At 38.0% G+C, this 16783-nt stretch overlaps 1 protein-coding gene across 1 annotated transcript; it reads left to right on the forward strand.

The window, feature by feature from the left end:
• Nucleotides 1-59: 59 nt before the first annotated feature.
• Nucleotides 60-13470, forward strand: LOC129376070 (plexin-C1-like). The gene is given in 18 exon segments (XM_055055495.1): nucleotides 60-73; nucleotides 1209-2319; nucleotides 2748-2756; nucleotides 7209-7331; nucleotides 8059-8193; nucleotides 8271-8371; nucleotides 8442-8506; nucleotides 8509-8546; nucleotides 8625-8781; nucleotides 8857-8959; nucleotides 9326-9401; nucleotides 9601-9642; nucleotides 9772-9905; nucleotides 10046-10225; nucleotides 11249-11359; nucleotides 11916-12090; nucleotides 12183-12350; nucleotides 13363-13470. Coding segments are annotated over 18 exon segments (2850 nt in total).
• Nucleotides 13471-16783: the final 3313 nt, after the last annotated feature.

Consider the following 16783-nt stretch of genomic DNA (forward strand, 5'->3'; position numbering starts at 1 on the left):
TCAGACACAACAAACAGAACTCGACATTCAAAGAGGGAATAAAATTCAGAAGAATGAACATGTCTGACAAGATGTCAGCAATAATGAAGACAGTAATAAGGTTAACGCAAAGAGGCTGGCTGCGGCCTTCATATGGGGGAATTTTACTGCCATAAGTCACAATTCCCAGTTAAAATTCCCCCATTCCTTCACTTTCATCAAAATAGCTGAAAGATGTTCTCCAAAAAAAAAAAAAGACCTCAATGTCTTGAGTTGATTTGGATTTAGAGCAACAGCGCCACCTTATGTCTTCTTCTTTTGTTGAATTTCTATCTTGTTCCTTATTTAGTGTGGGTTGGCAATCATCCAAGTTAGTATCACTGGTAATAAAACTGCTTGACTTGCACTGATCTGATCTATTTTGAGCTCTGTTGTTTTCTGATTCACAATCCGTACAAAACTTCTGTTGTATTTCTTTTTCCCAACACAGTTTAAACGTTTCTTGGATTGGAAGATCCTGTCTATATCCTCTTAAATCAGACCAATAATTCAATGTTTGTTGCTCTCTTCTAATTTTAAGTGGCATTTCTCCCATCTCTACCAATTATGATGCTGTTGGAATTGATCTAATTGCACATGTACAGAGTCCCAACACTTGATATATTGAATACAATTTCTCTTTTGTAAAGTAGTATCTGGAACTAAATGATAAACAATGCTTTCATAGACTGCCATCTTGTGTCTAATCAGGGAAGCTACTATATTCAGAAATTTGATAGGAGGAATATCTAAAAGCAAATGACACAACAGGAAAGTCACATTCGTTTGTTAAATGCCACTGTAGTGAAAAAATAAAATGTCACATTTACTTTAGATTCTTTAACAGCATTTCTCCAAACATCATCAGCTGGTTTACATTTTTTGAGCCTGAAACCAGTTGAGAGGAACTTTGTTTTGACTCTACATTTTCAAAGGTTCTTAAAGCACAGTGCTGCTAAATGAAAAAAATAAATACAACTGCATGTTGTAAACAAAGCAATTTTAGTTGCTGTATTTGATATGACTTGAAGCTGACTGCACACATGTCTGTGTTTTGTTTTCTTGATGCTCTTGGCTTAAAGACACAAATGTAATTGTCTGAAAACTCAGTCGTGGATCCATTTTGAATCACTTTCAGAGTGGGTCAGTACCTGAACCTGTGGTGTGCCTTCATTTCCTTCCGCTCTCAGTGCCTTTCAGCAAAGCTGCAGCACTTTTAGACACATCTTTGTAAGCACAGAGACCACAGTGTCAACCAGAAGATCTCAGAGCTGCATCCGTTGGTACAAGATGATCTATTTTCTGCTCGGTCTGCTTTGCTCCATCTGGGGAGAACCTGCTCAGTGTCTGGAGGAGAACAGAGGTTTTAACTTTGAAGATGACCTCCGTCAGCTCGCTGTGGGCAACAGCTCTGTCTACATCGCTACAGAGGAGAAACTTTACCAGCTGAGCCATGACCTGACTCTGATCTACAGCCTGACCCAGAGAGGGACCTTAAAGAGTGGGGACCAACCGGATAAAGAGGAGTTTTACAGAAACCCCATGAAGACTGCCTGGAATGCAACTTTAAAAGTTAATGTTTTTTTACCATTTGAGAAAAATGACACATTGATCAGCTGTGGTGTGACTGGAAACAAACTCTGTGGTTATTGTGAGATTCTGGACCTGAAGAACATCTCCAAGCTGGTTTACAGTGAATCCGTCCAGGTGGGACCTCAGAGAAGCAGCAGTGGTTCTGTCAGCTTTCTGGTGGATGTGAAGGAGGATTCAGGTCAGACTGAGACTTACATCCTGACAGCAATAAAGAACCCTAGACTCAAGACAGACTGTAGTGCTGATTTAAAGACAATCAACCTTCACAACACATATCACAGGCAGCCTGGGGAAATATTTTCCTGGTCTGATCAATCAGGTGATAAACCTGGGATCCAAACTGAAGCTGCAGTAGAGTTTGTGGACGGATTCCAGATCAACTCAACAGTGTATCTGTTCTCCAACGTGGCATCAGGAGGTAAAAGCAACAAAGTCCGTCTGATCTGGCTTCAGGCTGAAACCAGTAAAACTCAGACTCTGGAGTCTCTTCATGGAGCGACTCTCAGTTCCTCTGGAGGTGAAGACAGCAGACTGCTGGCGTCCTCGGTCGTCCCAGGTGGACAGCAGGTCCTGTGGAGTGGAGTGTTCAGTGTGGACGGAGGAGAAAGCAACACTGAGCTGCTGCTGTTTGACATCAGTCCTGATCTCAACAGGGAGATGGATAAAGATCCAGACTTTTTTTACACATCAAAAACTACAAAGACCTCGGTAAGTTACTGTGTTAAACATAATCTTTGAATATTTTTTTTTAATTAAATTTTACATACTGACATACATAGATTAACATAACAGATCAAATTCCCACCCATCCCTTACCCTCCCAAATCGGCACATCATAAAGCACTTACAAAGTCAAAACAACATAAGTACATCACAAAGTGAGTACAAGATCTCAACTGTGGCAGGTCTGTCATTAACAGTTTTTCATTGAAGGGATTTTAATACAGGATTCCATATTTTCTCAAACACACTGACTTTATCTTCATTGTAATATCTCAGTCTTTCCAGATGCAGAGTATTTGCTAGTTCCCCCAACCAGAGATCAAATGTGGGCACAGAGTCTTTTTTCCAAAATCTCAAAATCAACCTTTTGGCAATCACTGTACCAAATAAAACAGCCGTTTTCTCCTGCTTAGTGGCTGGTCGCAAAGCACTGGAGACCCCAATGATTGCAATAAGTGGTTCTGGGTCCCATTTCTTTCCAAAAGCTGTTGAAAAAAAATGAAAAATGTTCTTCCAAAATGAGTGAAGCTGAACACATGACCAGAAGGAGTGTGTCAAGTTACCAATGGCTGCCCAGCAGCGACTACAAACTGGAGACACGCTAGTAAAGAAAGTGCTCAGCTTCTCCCTCGAATAATGGAGTCTATGTAATGTTTTGAACTGTATGAGATTATGTCTGGCATTGACAGAACAGTCTTGCACACTTTTCAAACCCTCCTCCCATAATTCATCGGATAGCTGCTGCCCTAACTCATCCTCCCAGGCCTTTTTTATCTTGGTTGTGTCTACACGTACGTTATTAAAGATCTTATAAAAGTATGACACTGCCCCCCGATTGGCAGGATCAAATCTATTTATTTCCTCCAGGGTTTTATGTTTTGCTAGAGTTCCAAAATCCAAGACATTTTCCTAACATAGTCCCGAACCTGCAGATAACGGAAAAAAACTTGATGGGGGAAGATTATACTCAGAACATAACTGTGCAAAAGATGCAAAAGTTCCATTGATATATAGGTTGCCTATCACATCAATGCCTTTCATTCTCCACGTCCGAAAGACGGCGTCACAGAGACCTGGTGCAAAGGAATGATTTTCACAGATAGGAGTATCAAAGTAAACCTCTGGAGCTTTTATAAACTTTTGTATCTGTTTCCATATTCTGATGGTATTCCTAATGACAAAACTATTGGTATAGCGTGTTTATTGACTTTAATGGGGCTGTTAAGGAGCGCAGTTAGAGATGAATTAAACAATGCAGACGCTCCAAGGATAACCAGGAAGGACAGGTCCCATCAGATGAGAGTGGGCCCTTCTTCCACCACGCTAAGATGGATAAATGGCAAGCCCAGTAATATTGCTTGAAATCCGGTAAGGAAAACCCACCCACCATTCCCGGTTTACATAAGTGTACTTTGGAAATCCTGACATTTTTATAGCCCCAATAAAGGGAATAATAATAGAATCTAGTTGTCTGAAGTAGGATACCCCTATAAAACATGGGACAGATTGAAATAAGTGAAGAAATCGTGGTAATACCACCATTTTAATGGCGTTAATCTTGCCAGCCATAGATAGCGGGAGAGTTTTCCAGAAATCAATATTCTGTTTGAGTTGTTGGATTTTACTCTGCCAATTCAGCCGTAAAAGATGTTCTGGCTTCTTTGTTACCAACACGCCCAGGTATGTAAAAGAGTCATAAGTTATCTTAAATGATGTGGACTTCAGATATGCCAAATCAGCCTCTGTAGTAAGCGGCATTAGTTCACTTTTATCCCAATTAATAGAAAAACCAGAGAAACTGCTGAAATTGTTGATCACGTCAAAAGAGGAGACAGTGATTTCTGTGGGTTAGAGATGTATAAGAGTATGTCGTCAGCATACAGCGAAATGTGATGCTTACAATTAAACATCTCAATAGGAGATATTAATAGGTTTTGCCTAATGCTGGCAGCAAGAGGTTCAATAGCGACTGAAAAGAGAAATGGGGAGAGGGGGCAGCCTTGACGTGTACCACGATGAATAGCAAAGGGGCGGGAGATATTCTGATTAGTAATAACCGAGGCAGTTGGGTGTGAATAAATTATTTCAATCCAATCCGTAAACAGAGGCCCAAAACCAAACTTTTTAAGAACATACATCATATAAGGCCATTCTACTTGACCAAATGCTCGTTGTGCATCTAGCGAGACAACAATGGACTCCTTTGAATGATTTGAATATAATATATTGAAAAGACGACGCAAATTAAAAAACATATGCCTACCTGGCATAAAGCCAGTCTGATCCGGGTGGATGATTAAACATATGTGCTTTTTAAGTCTATTGGCTAGAATTTTCCCAAGGATTTTGGTTTCTAGAGGTAACAATGATATTGGGCGGTAGGATGTAACAACTTCAGGATCTCGGCCTGGTTTAGGAATAAGTGAGATATTGGCTCTGTATAGGGTGGGAGGCAGTCTTGCTGCTTGCTTAGAGTGGTTTAACATACGCAAAAGTAGAGGTGATAATTTGGAACTGAATACCTTGAAAAACTCAACACTGAAGCCATCAGGACCAGGCGCTTTGTTGTTGGGAAGTGTAGAAATAACAGATACAATTTCCTGTAAAGTTATGTTGACTTCCAGAGCCTCAGCTGAATCTGATGGCAGTTTTGGCAAATTCAAACTTTCAAAAAATCTGTCCATATTTTTCAATGTCCAATTTTCCTTGTGACTGATAGACACTAGTGTAGAAGTCTGCAAAGCAGTCGTTGATTTTATCCGGATCTGTGAGTAAAGTTCCATCTTCAAGCTTAATACGATGTATGGCTCTAGAGGCCTGTGTTTGTTTAAGCTGGCGGGCTAATAGCTTATGGGGTTTATCACCTAACTCAAAGTATCTTTGTTTGACTTGAACCAGTAATTTAGAAACGTTTCTTGACATAATAGAGTTATATTCATATCGTAGAGTTGTTATTTTATTCAAAATGTCAGGGCTATGTTTTAATTTATATGCGTTTTCTAAGGTGGTCAACAGGTCATCTATTTCATCCAACCTTAACTTGGACTCTTTACATTTTGCTGCCTCGAATGAGATTATACATCCTCTTATAACAGCCTTCATTGCTTCCCAAAGCATTGAATCATCCACATCCCCCTTATCATTAGAATTCAGAAATGACTTAATTTCGTCTGAGATATAGGAGAAAAACTCCTTATCTTTCAGCAGTGCATTATTTAAGCGCCAGCTCTGTCTCCCTTTTTTAAAATCTAGTTTAAGGTTCAGCAACACAGGAGCGTGATCCGATATGTGAATATTGTGATATTTGCAGCTTGATACTGATGCCAGCAACCTAGAGTCCAATAAGAAGTAATCAATCCTAGAGTAGGACTTATGTACTGCTGAAAAGTATGAATAATCTCTCCCATTAGGATATAGCAGTCTCCATATGTCAACCATATTATGAGATTGTAATAGAGTTTTAAGTGACTCCCTGTACTTGAATGAATTAGACTGAGGGTGTTGTCTATCTAAAATTGGGTCCAGGATTAGGTTTAGATCCCCCCAATATTATATTAGAGCCAACCCAATCCGGTACTACATTAAAAAGGTCTTGAAAAAAAATGGGACTGTCAAAATTAGGCCCATATATATTTATAAAAGTCACTGGTATAGAATTCAGCAGCCCACTAACAATCACATATCTTCCCCCTTGATCTGAAATAGTCTGTTTGTGAACAAAAGGTGTATGTTTTTTAATCAAAATTGCAACCCCTCTAGTTTTTGTGCTGAAATTTGACTGATATACATGGGAGGCCCAAGAGGACTAAGAACTTTAGCAGCTGTTTTCTTGATATGAGTTTCTTGGAGAAAACAAATATCAGCCTTCAACGAACGCAGGTGTGCATAAACTTTACCTCTTTTTAGAGGGCTATTTATCCCTCGAACATTCCAGCTAATTAGATTAATTCCATACTTACTTTGTTTATCTGGATCAGTTGACATCAATTTGTATATATTTTAGTAACTATGTGTTGCATGACTGTGAAGATAATTGTACAGTATTCAGAACATGCCGATGTGCAAGAAACAACCCTCCCAATAACGTAATGAACCCTCCCCACCCCCCAACATAACTGAACAGAACCAGGAGCGGTGTCTCGGTGTCTCCATACCCCCAACTAAAAGCTAGAACCAGCCTTCCACCTGGTGGAGGATTAGCAACAAGCTTCTCCATCTCTCCAAACCCGGATGCCGCTCAACCTCACAATTAAGTATCAAAATGAATAAGTTCAATTTCTCACTCAATGACAAATTTTTTACTTCTCGCTTTCTCAAGATTTCAAACATGGCAACAAAAAAATGGTCTGTCTCCTGCTTCATTTAGTTCCAGATTGCCAATCCTCAATTTGCCGGCTCAGGAATTTATCGGCTTCCTCTGGGTGCTGAATGTAGCGGTGTTGTTATTCACAGTATCTTTGAATATTTAAGGTTAACATGTTTTGATATTTAACTCAGTCCTGGATGACTGAGAATCTCCAGCAGCATTTTACATGTATGAACTGAGGCAATAAATTTAATAAAGGTTGAGTGATTTCTATTGAAGAAATATAAAGGTTAGCAAGTTTTTGTGTTTTCACTGTTTTTCTCTTTTAAATCACTTTAACTTTGTTGTGTTCAGTTTTGAGAAATGTAAAAACCATTTTATCATATGATCTGTGGCAATGTGTGTATTGTTGTTTATAGTTTTGTTTATATTTATGTCTGAAATAGAAACATTTAAAGCCAACTTATTGAAATTTGTTCCAGACATTCTGTGTTGCCATTTATAAAACTATAGATCTTTCCTTGGTTTGAAATGACAAAATGTTGAACCGATTCTCTCTGTTCCTCAGTCGGTTCTCCTGAAACCAAAGGCTGTGCTTTTTAAGCAGAACCTCATGAGTTCTGTTCTGACTGTCCGGCTGAACGGCTGGATGGTTTTCTTCATTGGAACAGCAGATGGACAGATCATCAAGGTGGGTAGAAAACTAACAACTGAGGGGCTAAATATGTTTCAGCAAAATAAGTAACATTAAACTGAAATTGGTTTCACCTTTTGTAAATCATATCAATATCACAGTTAAAACTGTTGAATTTGTGTTCTCTAAGAGTTGACAAGCAATATCTACATATGTGTTTTCATATTATTTTTGAAGTATAAAAACTTAACAGACAAAAATGTGGTGTATAAGTGAAACCACATGGACTTTCATAACATTTACTCCACAGGTGTTGGGGTTGTGTTGACATTAGATCAGACTGGGATGTATGTAATAAGCTTTAAAATGTTCTGCTCAAACTCAACCAGTTAAAAATACATTTTAATCTCTAGTAGGTTTTCCTCCAGGATCTCCCTGTAATCAGCTTCCTCCATATTCCCACTAACTCCCACCATAACATGATTCTGCCACCACTATGTCTGCCAAGAGGAAGATGGGAGTTTTTGTCACTGATAACATTTTGTTCAAAGGTCAAAAAGTTACATTTTGGTCTCATATGACCACAAAACCTTCTTCCACAGGTTTGCTGTATTTTCTGCAATTCAAGTCTTGTTTCCCAAAAATGGTCAGATTTGTCATGTGTGTGATCAATTGTTCTGTAACAGGTTTTCCCATTTCTGTAAATTTCTGCATGTCACTTTAGCTCTTTCATTCATAGTAGGTCATTTAATTCATCCTCTAACATCACTGTTATTGTTTTCAGCTTTCTGTGGACAGGAAGTATCGACCCTCCTGTCCACAGATCCTCTACAGAACCAGTGGAGACAACAAAGTGTTTCCAAAAGTCCAACTGGATCCAGTGGATCAGAAACATGTCTATGTGCCGTTTAAAAACCAGGTAGATGGAGCTTTGTCATGAGGCGTTCACTTCCCCTGCCTATTGCTGTGTTTCTGAAACATGGTGTTCTGCTCCAGGTTAAACGTGTTCCAGTGTCAAACTGCACAACTTACCAAAATGTGAAGGATTGTCTTTCTGCCCAGGATCCATTCTGTGTCTGGTGTGTCTCTAAGAAAAGGTCAGAGAAACTTCACCTGCAGCTCAATCCTTCATCTCAACTTTATGATGACACATTTAAATGTTTTCAGCTGCTCATTTAAAGACGACTGCATAGATTCAGAGAGGCTGTCCATCCCTGATGAATCCAAGCAGAAATAGTTTCTCACAGATTTCAGAAGGACTCCACAGGAGAGGTGGGTTATTAATATATTTATGACTGTATTTATCTGGAACTATCAGTCATTATCATCTTATATTTGTTCTTTTCTCAGATGAAAATAATCCTCCAATCACATCTGACTGTAGAGAAGAAGGTTCAGTCTAACTTCACCTGTGATTTCTCTACAACCTCCACTCAGCTTTGTACAAAACAAGAACCTAAACCACAGTACCCACAATGCACCTGCATTCTCAATGACCCTCTCCCTGGTCAGTGATGGTCAGGAAGTCTTTAAACATTTTGTTTCAGCTGTTAAAGTTTCATACTTTATCTTGGATTTACAGATCCTGACGTTACCGTGACGATCAGACTTGGAGACACAAAACTGACAGAACAAATAAAGATCATTAATTGTTCCAGTATCCAGGGGCAACCAAGTTTTCACCTGTAAGTTCATCTATGTTTTCTAATACAGATTTAATAACAACTGAAATCATCCTAAAGTCTAACAGTATGATTTAACTCCAGTGTTTTCATAATAACTCTGCATGAAATCTGAATAATGCAAATATTGTAGCTGATATTTAAATCTGACAGATTACAAGCTGGTAGAATCATCTGTTTTCTGTTGTAGCTGAAAGGAAATAATTTGTCTTGAATCCAGAGAAGCTTCATTTTTCACAATGTTTCATTAACAGGAAAGATGCATTATTATTGCATCTTGATGTTTCTAAAAGAATCTGCATCATGTGTCATAATGTTTGAGTAAGCTGAGATCAAACTGGGATCAAACTGGGGCTGTTTTCTGTCCAGGTGTCAGCGGTGTATCAGAGCAGGATGTGGGTGGAGACAGAACAGCTGCTCCTGGGCCACTGATGCAGTCAGCAACGTAATCTTGAAATATTTGATGATTTTTAGATGAAATTTAGAGAAGTTTCTTCTCAAATAGGGTTTGTTAGTTGTAATTGCATTTCTTAATATGAATTAAGAAATGTATTTCTTTACAGTTTTTGTGCTAAACTGGACTAATGTCATCTGGAACAGCTTCATAAAATGAACTGATAAATGTCACTTCTTTCTTTCTGCAGGACATTTGCCCAAACTTTGAGCAGTTTGGGAGAAATTTTTCTGTGAGTCTCATTTTTAATTGTTTTGAGTTCATTTGGTTACACTGAAAATATAACCAGCAAGTTATATTTGTTATATTTTTATTATAACTCTTTGGTAATGTGAAACATTTGTATTTTCTGCTCCTTCAGATACCAGAGATCTCCTCCGTCTCTCCCAGTGTTGTGTCTTTCTATGGCAGAAATCAGGCTGTGTTGTCGGGTCGTAACCTCAGAGATGTGACCAGAGTCAGGATTAAAGCAGACCTGGACTGTGACCCAAAGGAGTGAGTCTGTCTATACAATACTGTGTAACATATAATTTTTAATAAATACTTTCACTTTTAACTGGTTTTCCAATTGAAATGTTTTTTAGTTAATCTTGTGGCGCTGTCTATACTGTTTTCTCTCTGTGTTCTCTGATCAGGTCTCCTGTGTGGAACAACAGTGGTCTCAGTCTGTTGTTCCACCTTCCTGAAGTCCAAACTACAGGTGTGGTCAGAGTGTGTGTCCTACTCCCAGATGAAAGTTGCTATGGCGACGCCAAAGTCGTCTATCAATCATCACCAGTGTGCACCAACATCTTACCAAGCATCAGCTGGAGGAGGTATTTAAACCTTTTATGTGCAACATTTACTGCAGCTGTACCTCATCAGCGATGCTGCGAAATATGATATTCCAACTTTTATAGTCATATTTGACAAATTGGATCATTATTAAAATGTTTTTTAATTTCAATAACTTGTGAAATATAGTATTATAGTCCAATTACACAGTTTGATGTTTTCAAGCGTTTCTCATCATAATTAAACATTATGATGATTTTCTGTTTATAGGTGATAAAGATAAAAACATGACATTTAGGAATAAGAATCTTCCATGATACCAAAAATTGGATTCAAATTTAAAAATACAAGAATTACAGCCTCATATATGTAATATATAAGTCATTTTGTCATGTTGACGGTTTGTGAAGAACCCCAAGTGCAGAGATGGTTCTTTAGTGATGAACGACGAGACGAATTTTCAGGGCGGAGTTTCAGAAGAGCAGCATCAGGAGCATGGGTAGTAATAGTGAGTGATTGGAGGAATCGAGCAACTAACAATAAAAAACCAAGATCTTACATACTGAAGCACGACAGGAACAATAAAGGAATCAGATGAAATAATCAAGTTTTTTATCTGCTCTGGAGCAATAATTACCCCTTCTAGAATAGAGCGAGACTCTGTTTTATGGTTTCATTTCTGAGTTGCTCGTCCAGGAAGCACCATGCAGGCAACAGGCATTCAGAGATTACTCCAAAAAACCTGAGATGTGAGGCGGCTCTTCATCAAGCAATCTGAGGGAAGAACTTTATGATTGAAGATGAAATTTGGATTTGGTTTTGAAAATAAATTTATTTGAATTAAAATCTGCCTTCTAAATCTATACTTTGAAGTGTCTGACATGTAGAGCTCTGTGTATCTATTTGTAAGAAATTCATTTGAATTGATTTTGGTGGCATTTGTTCATGGGATGTATGCACTAATATAAACTTAGACCAACGAGTCAATCCTATTTGAATCTAATCAACAAACGCTATTTTTTATCTGACATATTTTTCTCCTACTGCTGCTCCGTGGCCGGCAGCGGAAACAGGGAAGTCACTCTAGTTGGAGCAAATCTGGATCTGGTGGAGGGGATCGCACACACAGCCACACCACACAGGAAGCTGTGTTTACCACAAACAGCAACTATCAGGTACTTTTGCACGGCTAATCTGACTGTTACCACACATTTAACTACATAATCTTCACAAAATACTGCAAGATTTTACCGTGACCTGGCAAACTGACATAGCTTCATTATTTCAGCATCAGATTGCTATCTGGTGACTGGAGTGAGTACAGAGTCATGCCAAGAAACCATATTGATGTTATTGAAACTTTGTGACATGCTGCATGACCATCCTGAGAGTGATGACTGTGGTCAGCAGTCAAGGAGGCTACAGTGTTTAAGTTGCCCAAAGTGTGGCAGGAAGACATATGCCCTCCGTGATTACCCACCACCAGCTTCCGTCAATACAGGACAAGAGACATTTTCGTTTTTATGTTGTTTGCATCTAATTCTGACCCTGCTATCTGAATGTCGCAGCTTAGATTAAGCAATATCCTTTCTGATTGCTCTGAACTCAAACAAGTCAGATTAATCTCCAAGCTTGAAAGCTAAGTTGCTAATGTAGTTCTATTCGCTAACAATTAGCCAAAAAGGTGAATTTGATGAATGGGTCGGTGAGGGTGTCCCAAATTCCTTTCAGACTCGTCTACGAAACACCAGCAGCCGAGAATGATGGGCGCTCCAGCAGCGCCGTGTTTCTGAAAGTAGCCAATCGAAGCTTAGAGTGCCCTAAAAAGATGACCTACCATCCAGATCCAGAGTTTATCAGCTTCACAGCTGTGAGCACGGGGCAGAAGAGCCATGTCTTTATCCAGGTAAGGGTGCTTTTTTTCTTTTGTAAATCCAGTATAAATGATCACCTGACGAAAGGTCACAAAAGGTGATACTCTTGTCTTTGTTCTTTCAGAAAAAGACAGACAACCTGGAGATGGAGCTAGCAGAGCTGTCAGTTTGGGTCATGAAGGATGAAAAGCAATATCCCTGCATCATAACATCCAAAGAAAACGGCGACAAAACAGAGACTGTCATCTGCGAGGTCCAAGGTTCACAAAATGATGACTTCAGACACATAAAGGTAAATGTAAATTCATGCTTCACTAAAATGGATGTAACAGTAAAATGTGTGGGTTTGCTTAAAATATATGAAATAAATGTGTGGTAGGACTGAATGTTGTTCGATCCAACAGTATAAATGTTTATATCCAACCCAGTGTCTCACTGGATCTGCTTCATTGATACAGTTGATCAGAATAAGAAGCTGAAACTCCATCTATTGTTCTGTACTCGTTTCACTAGACAGGTTTTCATTTATCAATAAATGTCAGAGACTAAGAGCAGTTTGGCGTAGTTCCTGATAATCAGATGCTGTCCCAACTTTTCACTCTTGATTAAAGTGACCACTTTTATTAATAATTGCCCTTTATAGCTTGACAGTTATTCGAGTCCAACCAGCCTATTGTTGAGCAAAAAAACCTTTCAGAGATGCAGGAGATTCATTTACAGATTTATCTTTTCTTCTGATTTACAACTCAAAATTAAAGTTCTTTTTACATCAGCTGTATTTCTCTTTTCAAGATCAAATACGGAAAGGAAACAATAAATCTACAGATTTTGTCTTTATTTCATCAAGTCCTTCTGATTCTGCGGCTCTTGCTAATACCCTGTGTTGTTGCTGGTAAGTACATTAACATGACTGATGTTTAGTTTTGGCCCACTGACTGCACCAAATGCCAAATAACATACAACGTTCCATCTGCATTTTCCAACACAATGAATATTGTATTATATGATGAGTCAATGTGATCAAAATAATCACTAGGACATTTTTATTTGCAGTATTGTTTGAATCAAGGTCAAAGTTCCAACTGAGAACCTCTTTGTATTCCAGTGCAGGTGATTGTTTGTGTGTGGAAAAGACGGACTGAGAGAAATCTCTGATCGCCCGACGGTTTCTGGAAGAAAAACTTCAGTAAGAGGGGTGTTTCTATTTGTATCTTTCTGAACTTCTCTAACCTTTATCTTTCTGAAACATCATGTTTTTTAGAAATGAACTCAGAAAATCAAAAAATCTGTTTTGATGTTTTCAGGGCCGGCCCACATGGGGCCCTAAGCAGAACTCGATTTGGGGCCTGTCCTGCTCAGAACAGCATTGTAGACCAGAAGTGGTGGAATCTGGGAAAGGGGGCGGAGCTTAGAGCAATCTGAGATAATTGGTTATTTGCTGAGACGTATTTATAGACTGAAGATCAAACACAGATTGTTAAAGTCGCAGCATCAGATTATAACAGTTGGGCCCTCAGTAGTGGATTAGTTTGCTTCTGCCTGTTTGTTTTGCGCCTTTGCTGATTGAACCATTTTGTTGTTTTCTTTTTCAATGTTTATATTACTGTAGTAGATGACAAATGTGCGTGCAAATAATGCTTCTGATCTGTGCAAAAACATCTTCCTGGCTTTGAACTTGTAAATGTTGAGAATAATTGAAAGAGCATTTTTGCTAAAATATTATTGTTCATGTACAAACAGTATTTTGGGCTTTCTCCTACTGCTGCAAATGCACACTTTCAGTGATTCGTTTATTGGTCAAAAATACACAATTCATTAGTTTTTGGTTTATTTTGGTTTTGTTTTTTGGACGAATATTAAAGTGCACAGAGAATGCTGACAAAAATACTGAACTTTTAAAAAACTTTTGAGATGTACCTTCATCGTATGTCACTTAGTGAACTGCATGAGAAATGAGATTTTATATACCACTCAAACTTTATCAAAAGGAGCCTTGATGTGCTGGTACATGGTTACTGATCAGCTGGAAGTGGGAAGAGCAGGGAGTTAGAACCAACAGAGGAAGAATGTTAAGCCACAGAATCCATGTCAATTCTACAAAGAGAGCAGAATCACAAAAGAGAATCCAAATCATTCAAAGTAGTCATTTCATACAGCGATATGAAACAAACAATAAATACACTAAGACCTTCAACTTGAATGTTTTTCGGGACACATCGAAAATGGAAAATATTTTGAACAAAACCATAACAACACTTGTTCTCGTTTCAGAGTGTACGGAAGTGGTGTACGTCTGATGTACCGCGGTAACAGCAGTGTGAACATGAGCACATTTCCTACCACTGGGAACCAGAAATGCTTTTGACATGGTGTGTTTGGACCTTTTCTAACTCAGGTAGTTAGGAAGTTACTCTCTGTAACTCCAACAGGTTACACAGTCGAGCTGTTAGCTGTGATTGATGCAATTCATATACAGGGCTACATCACAGATGTCGTTTTTTTAGCTGGAGTAAATTAAAGACGCTGACTGTAGTAAAAAATGAGGTGGAATCGCCCTTTAGCCATGTTCTGAATTGGAAGCTGCGATTGCAACATCTGCTTCATCCAAGCAGCAGGACCTAACATGCAGTTCTCTTAATGTATGAGAAATCCATGAAATCCCAAATACAATATTTAATGAAAGTCTCTCATAAATGATGGCGGCGTCAGCTGTAGGAATTTGCCTTGAAGTCAATGGATCGCCAGATATCGATCTGGTCTACCTTTGAGATTTCAGTTTGATGAATAAAAGGGATTATTGAAAAAAGAAACCAAAATATCACACCAGCATTCTATTCTTTGTAAAAGTTACTTTTACAGTCTGGTTTAAGGTTTTACATTGTAGATATAAATATCAGCAAAATTAGAGATTTTGGCCAATTAGTACCGTTAATTTTAGGATGATTCACTGCTGGCAATATTACAATATTTTGCTATGAATTTTACAATTCCTTATATTTTTACAATATATTTCTGTGTTTTCTACATTTCATGACTGTCAAAATTACTTGAAAAATGTTTATTGAGTTATTGCAATTCCATGTATTTTCTATGCTAGTATAATGCTTTGGATGTAACTGTTGGTATTTCACCATTTTTTACTGTAAATTCACAGATTTTGTTTGTTTTTGTTGTTGCAGTTTTGAGTTACGGTCATTCCATGTATTTTCTATGGTAATAAAATGTTTTGGATATTGCAGTCAGTAAGTGTCGGTATTTCACCATTTTTTACCATAGTTTTTTTTTTGCAGTATACAATATGCTGACATAATCACAACGTGTTAAGTACTTGTCTGAGAGTGTTCCTCAAGATGATTTGTGTATCATCACGAAGTAGTAATAAATTTATTGCTACTCTATTGTGAAATTAGGACATTTAATTTAAAGAGTAGGGATGTGTGTAAGATTATTTATTTTTGCAGCTAGGTTTATAAATGTGGTTGCAACTCTGTTGCATACAGGGTGAGTTATTTAACTGATCTCTACTTAAAGAATTGAGCTTTGCCTTTAGAGAGTCAGTTATTGTTTTTTTTATTTTGACTGTTGATTTGTTGGATATGAAGTAAATATAAACTCTGGACAGCCACACTACTCCCTCTTGGTGTGCTGCTCTCTCTCTCATTTTTGGGGGGTAACCAGTCTAGCCCCACATAGCAGTGCTACATTAACATTAGTATCATTTACGGGCAACCATTCCAGAACAGAGCTGTTATATCTGCAGCAGGTTCCAGCTGATGGTTTATGTCTCAACCATCAGCTGTGGGCTGATGGTTGAGACATGACCGCTTCCTGAGAGACATGTTTGTCACCCGAACGCTTTTACTGACACAGAGACCAGAGATGTCTATTTGCTTTCACCGCAGGGTTTTTCTGAGGTATGGTTTCAGAGTTAGTTTCAGAAGTAAGTATATCGACTTTGGTGGCTTAGTACCAAAGTCTGTTACTAAAACATATTTTCCCATGAACATAAATTACTGAAAACATTGCCGACTTCCAGTTGGGCATTTATGCGTGTAAACATGCATAAGTGCATATTTACATGCATTTATGCATATAAACATGCATTTATGCATATAAACATGCATAAATGCATGTTTACATTTAGGGACTGTTTGCTTAAATAGTCCCTTAAGCAAAAACAGGTAAAAAAAATAAAATAAAAATAAACTTTTATATCTTAATTTGGTAAATATCATTGTGACAATCTGTGGGGATGATCTAAATATTCTCATTACAGGTATATTTATCTGCCTTTTTTGTTTTTGAGAAGTAAATGGCAACTGGGCAGAGACACACATCACAGAGCGAGGGTTTGATGAACATGGAGAAGGTTTATTTTACTTTGTGTTTTCATTTGTGTTACAGTTGGCAATTCATGTAAATATGGTGAAGAAACACAAGGACAGGTATAATTCTTTCACGAGTATAAATAATATTTTTCCTACATTTGTCTGTGAGTCAGACAGAAACGTTTTAATTTTTTTTTCCTATTCATACATTTTTGTTTTTCAGGCCAGTGAAGTCTAATGCAGTGCAAAGATGGATGAAACACTATTTTTGATGTTCTGTTTAATTTGTGGGTATCTTTCAGAAAGTGTTTTATCTCTAACTTCTGTGGTGATAGAAAAATTGCAAATGAAGTTGCTGAAATGTTGATATGTGAGCACAATCTGATGTCAAGATAAG

This window comes from Poeciliopsis prolifica, unplaced genomic scaffold, assembly GCF_027474105.1.
Source record: "Poeciliopsis prolifica strain line A6 unplaced genomic scaffold, Auburn_PproV2 SCAFFOLD042, whole genome shotgun sequence".
Classification (NCBI taxonomy): domain Eukaryota; kingdom Metazoa; phylum Chordata; class Actinopteri; order Cyprinodontiformes; family Poeciliidae; genus Poeciliopsis; species Poeciliopsis prolifica.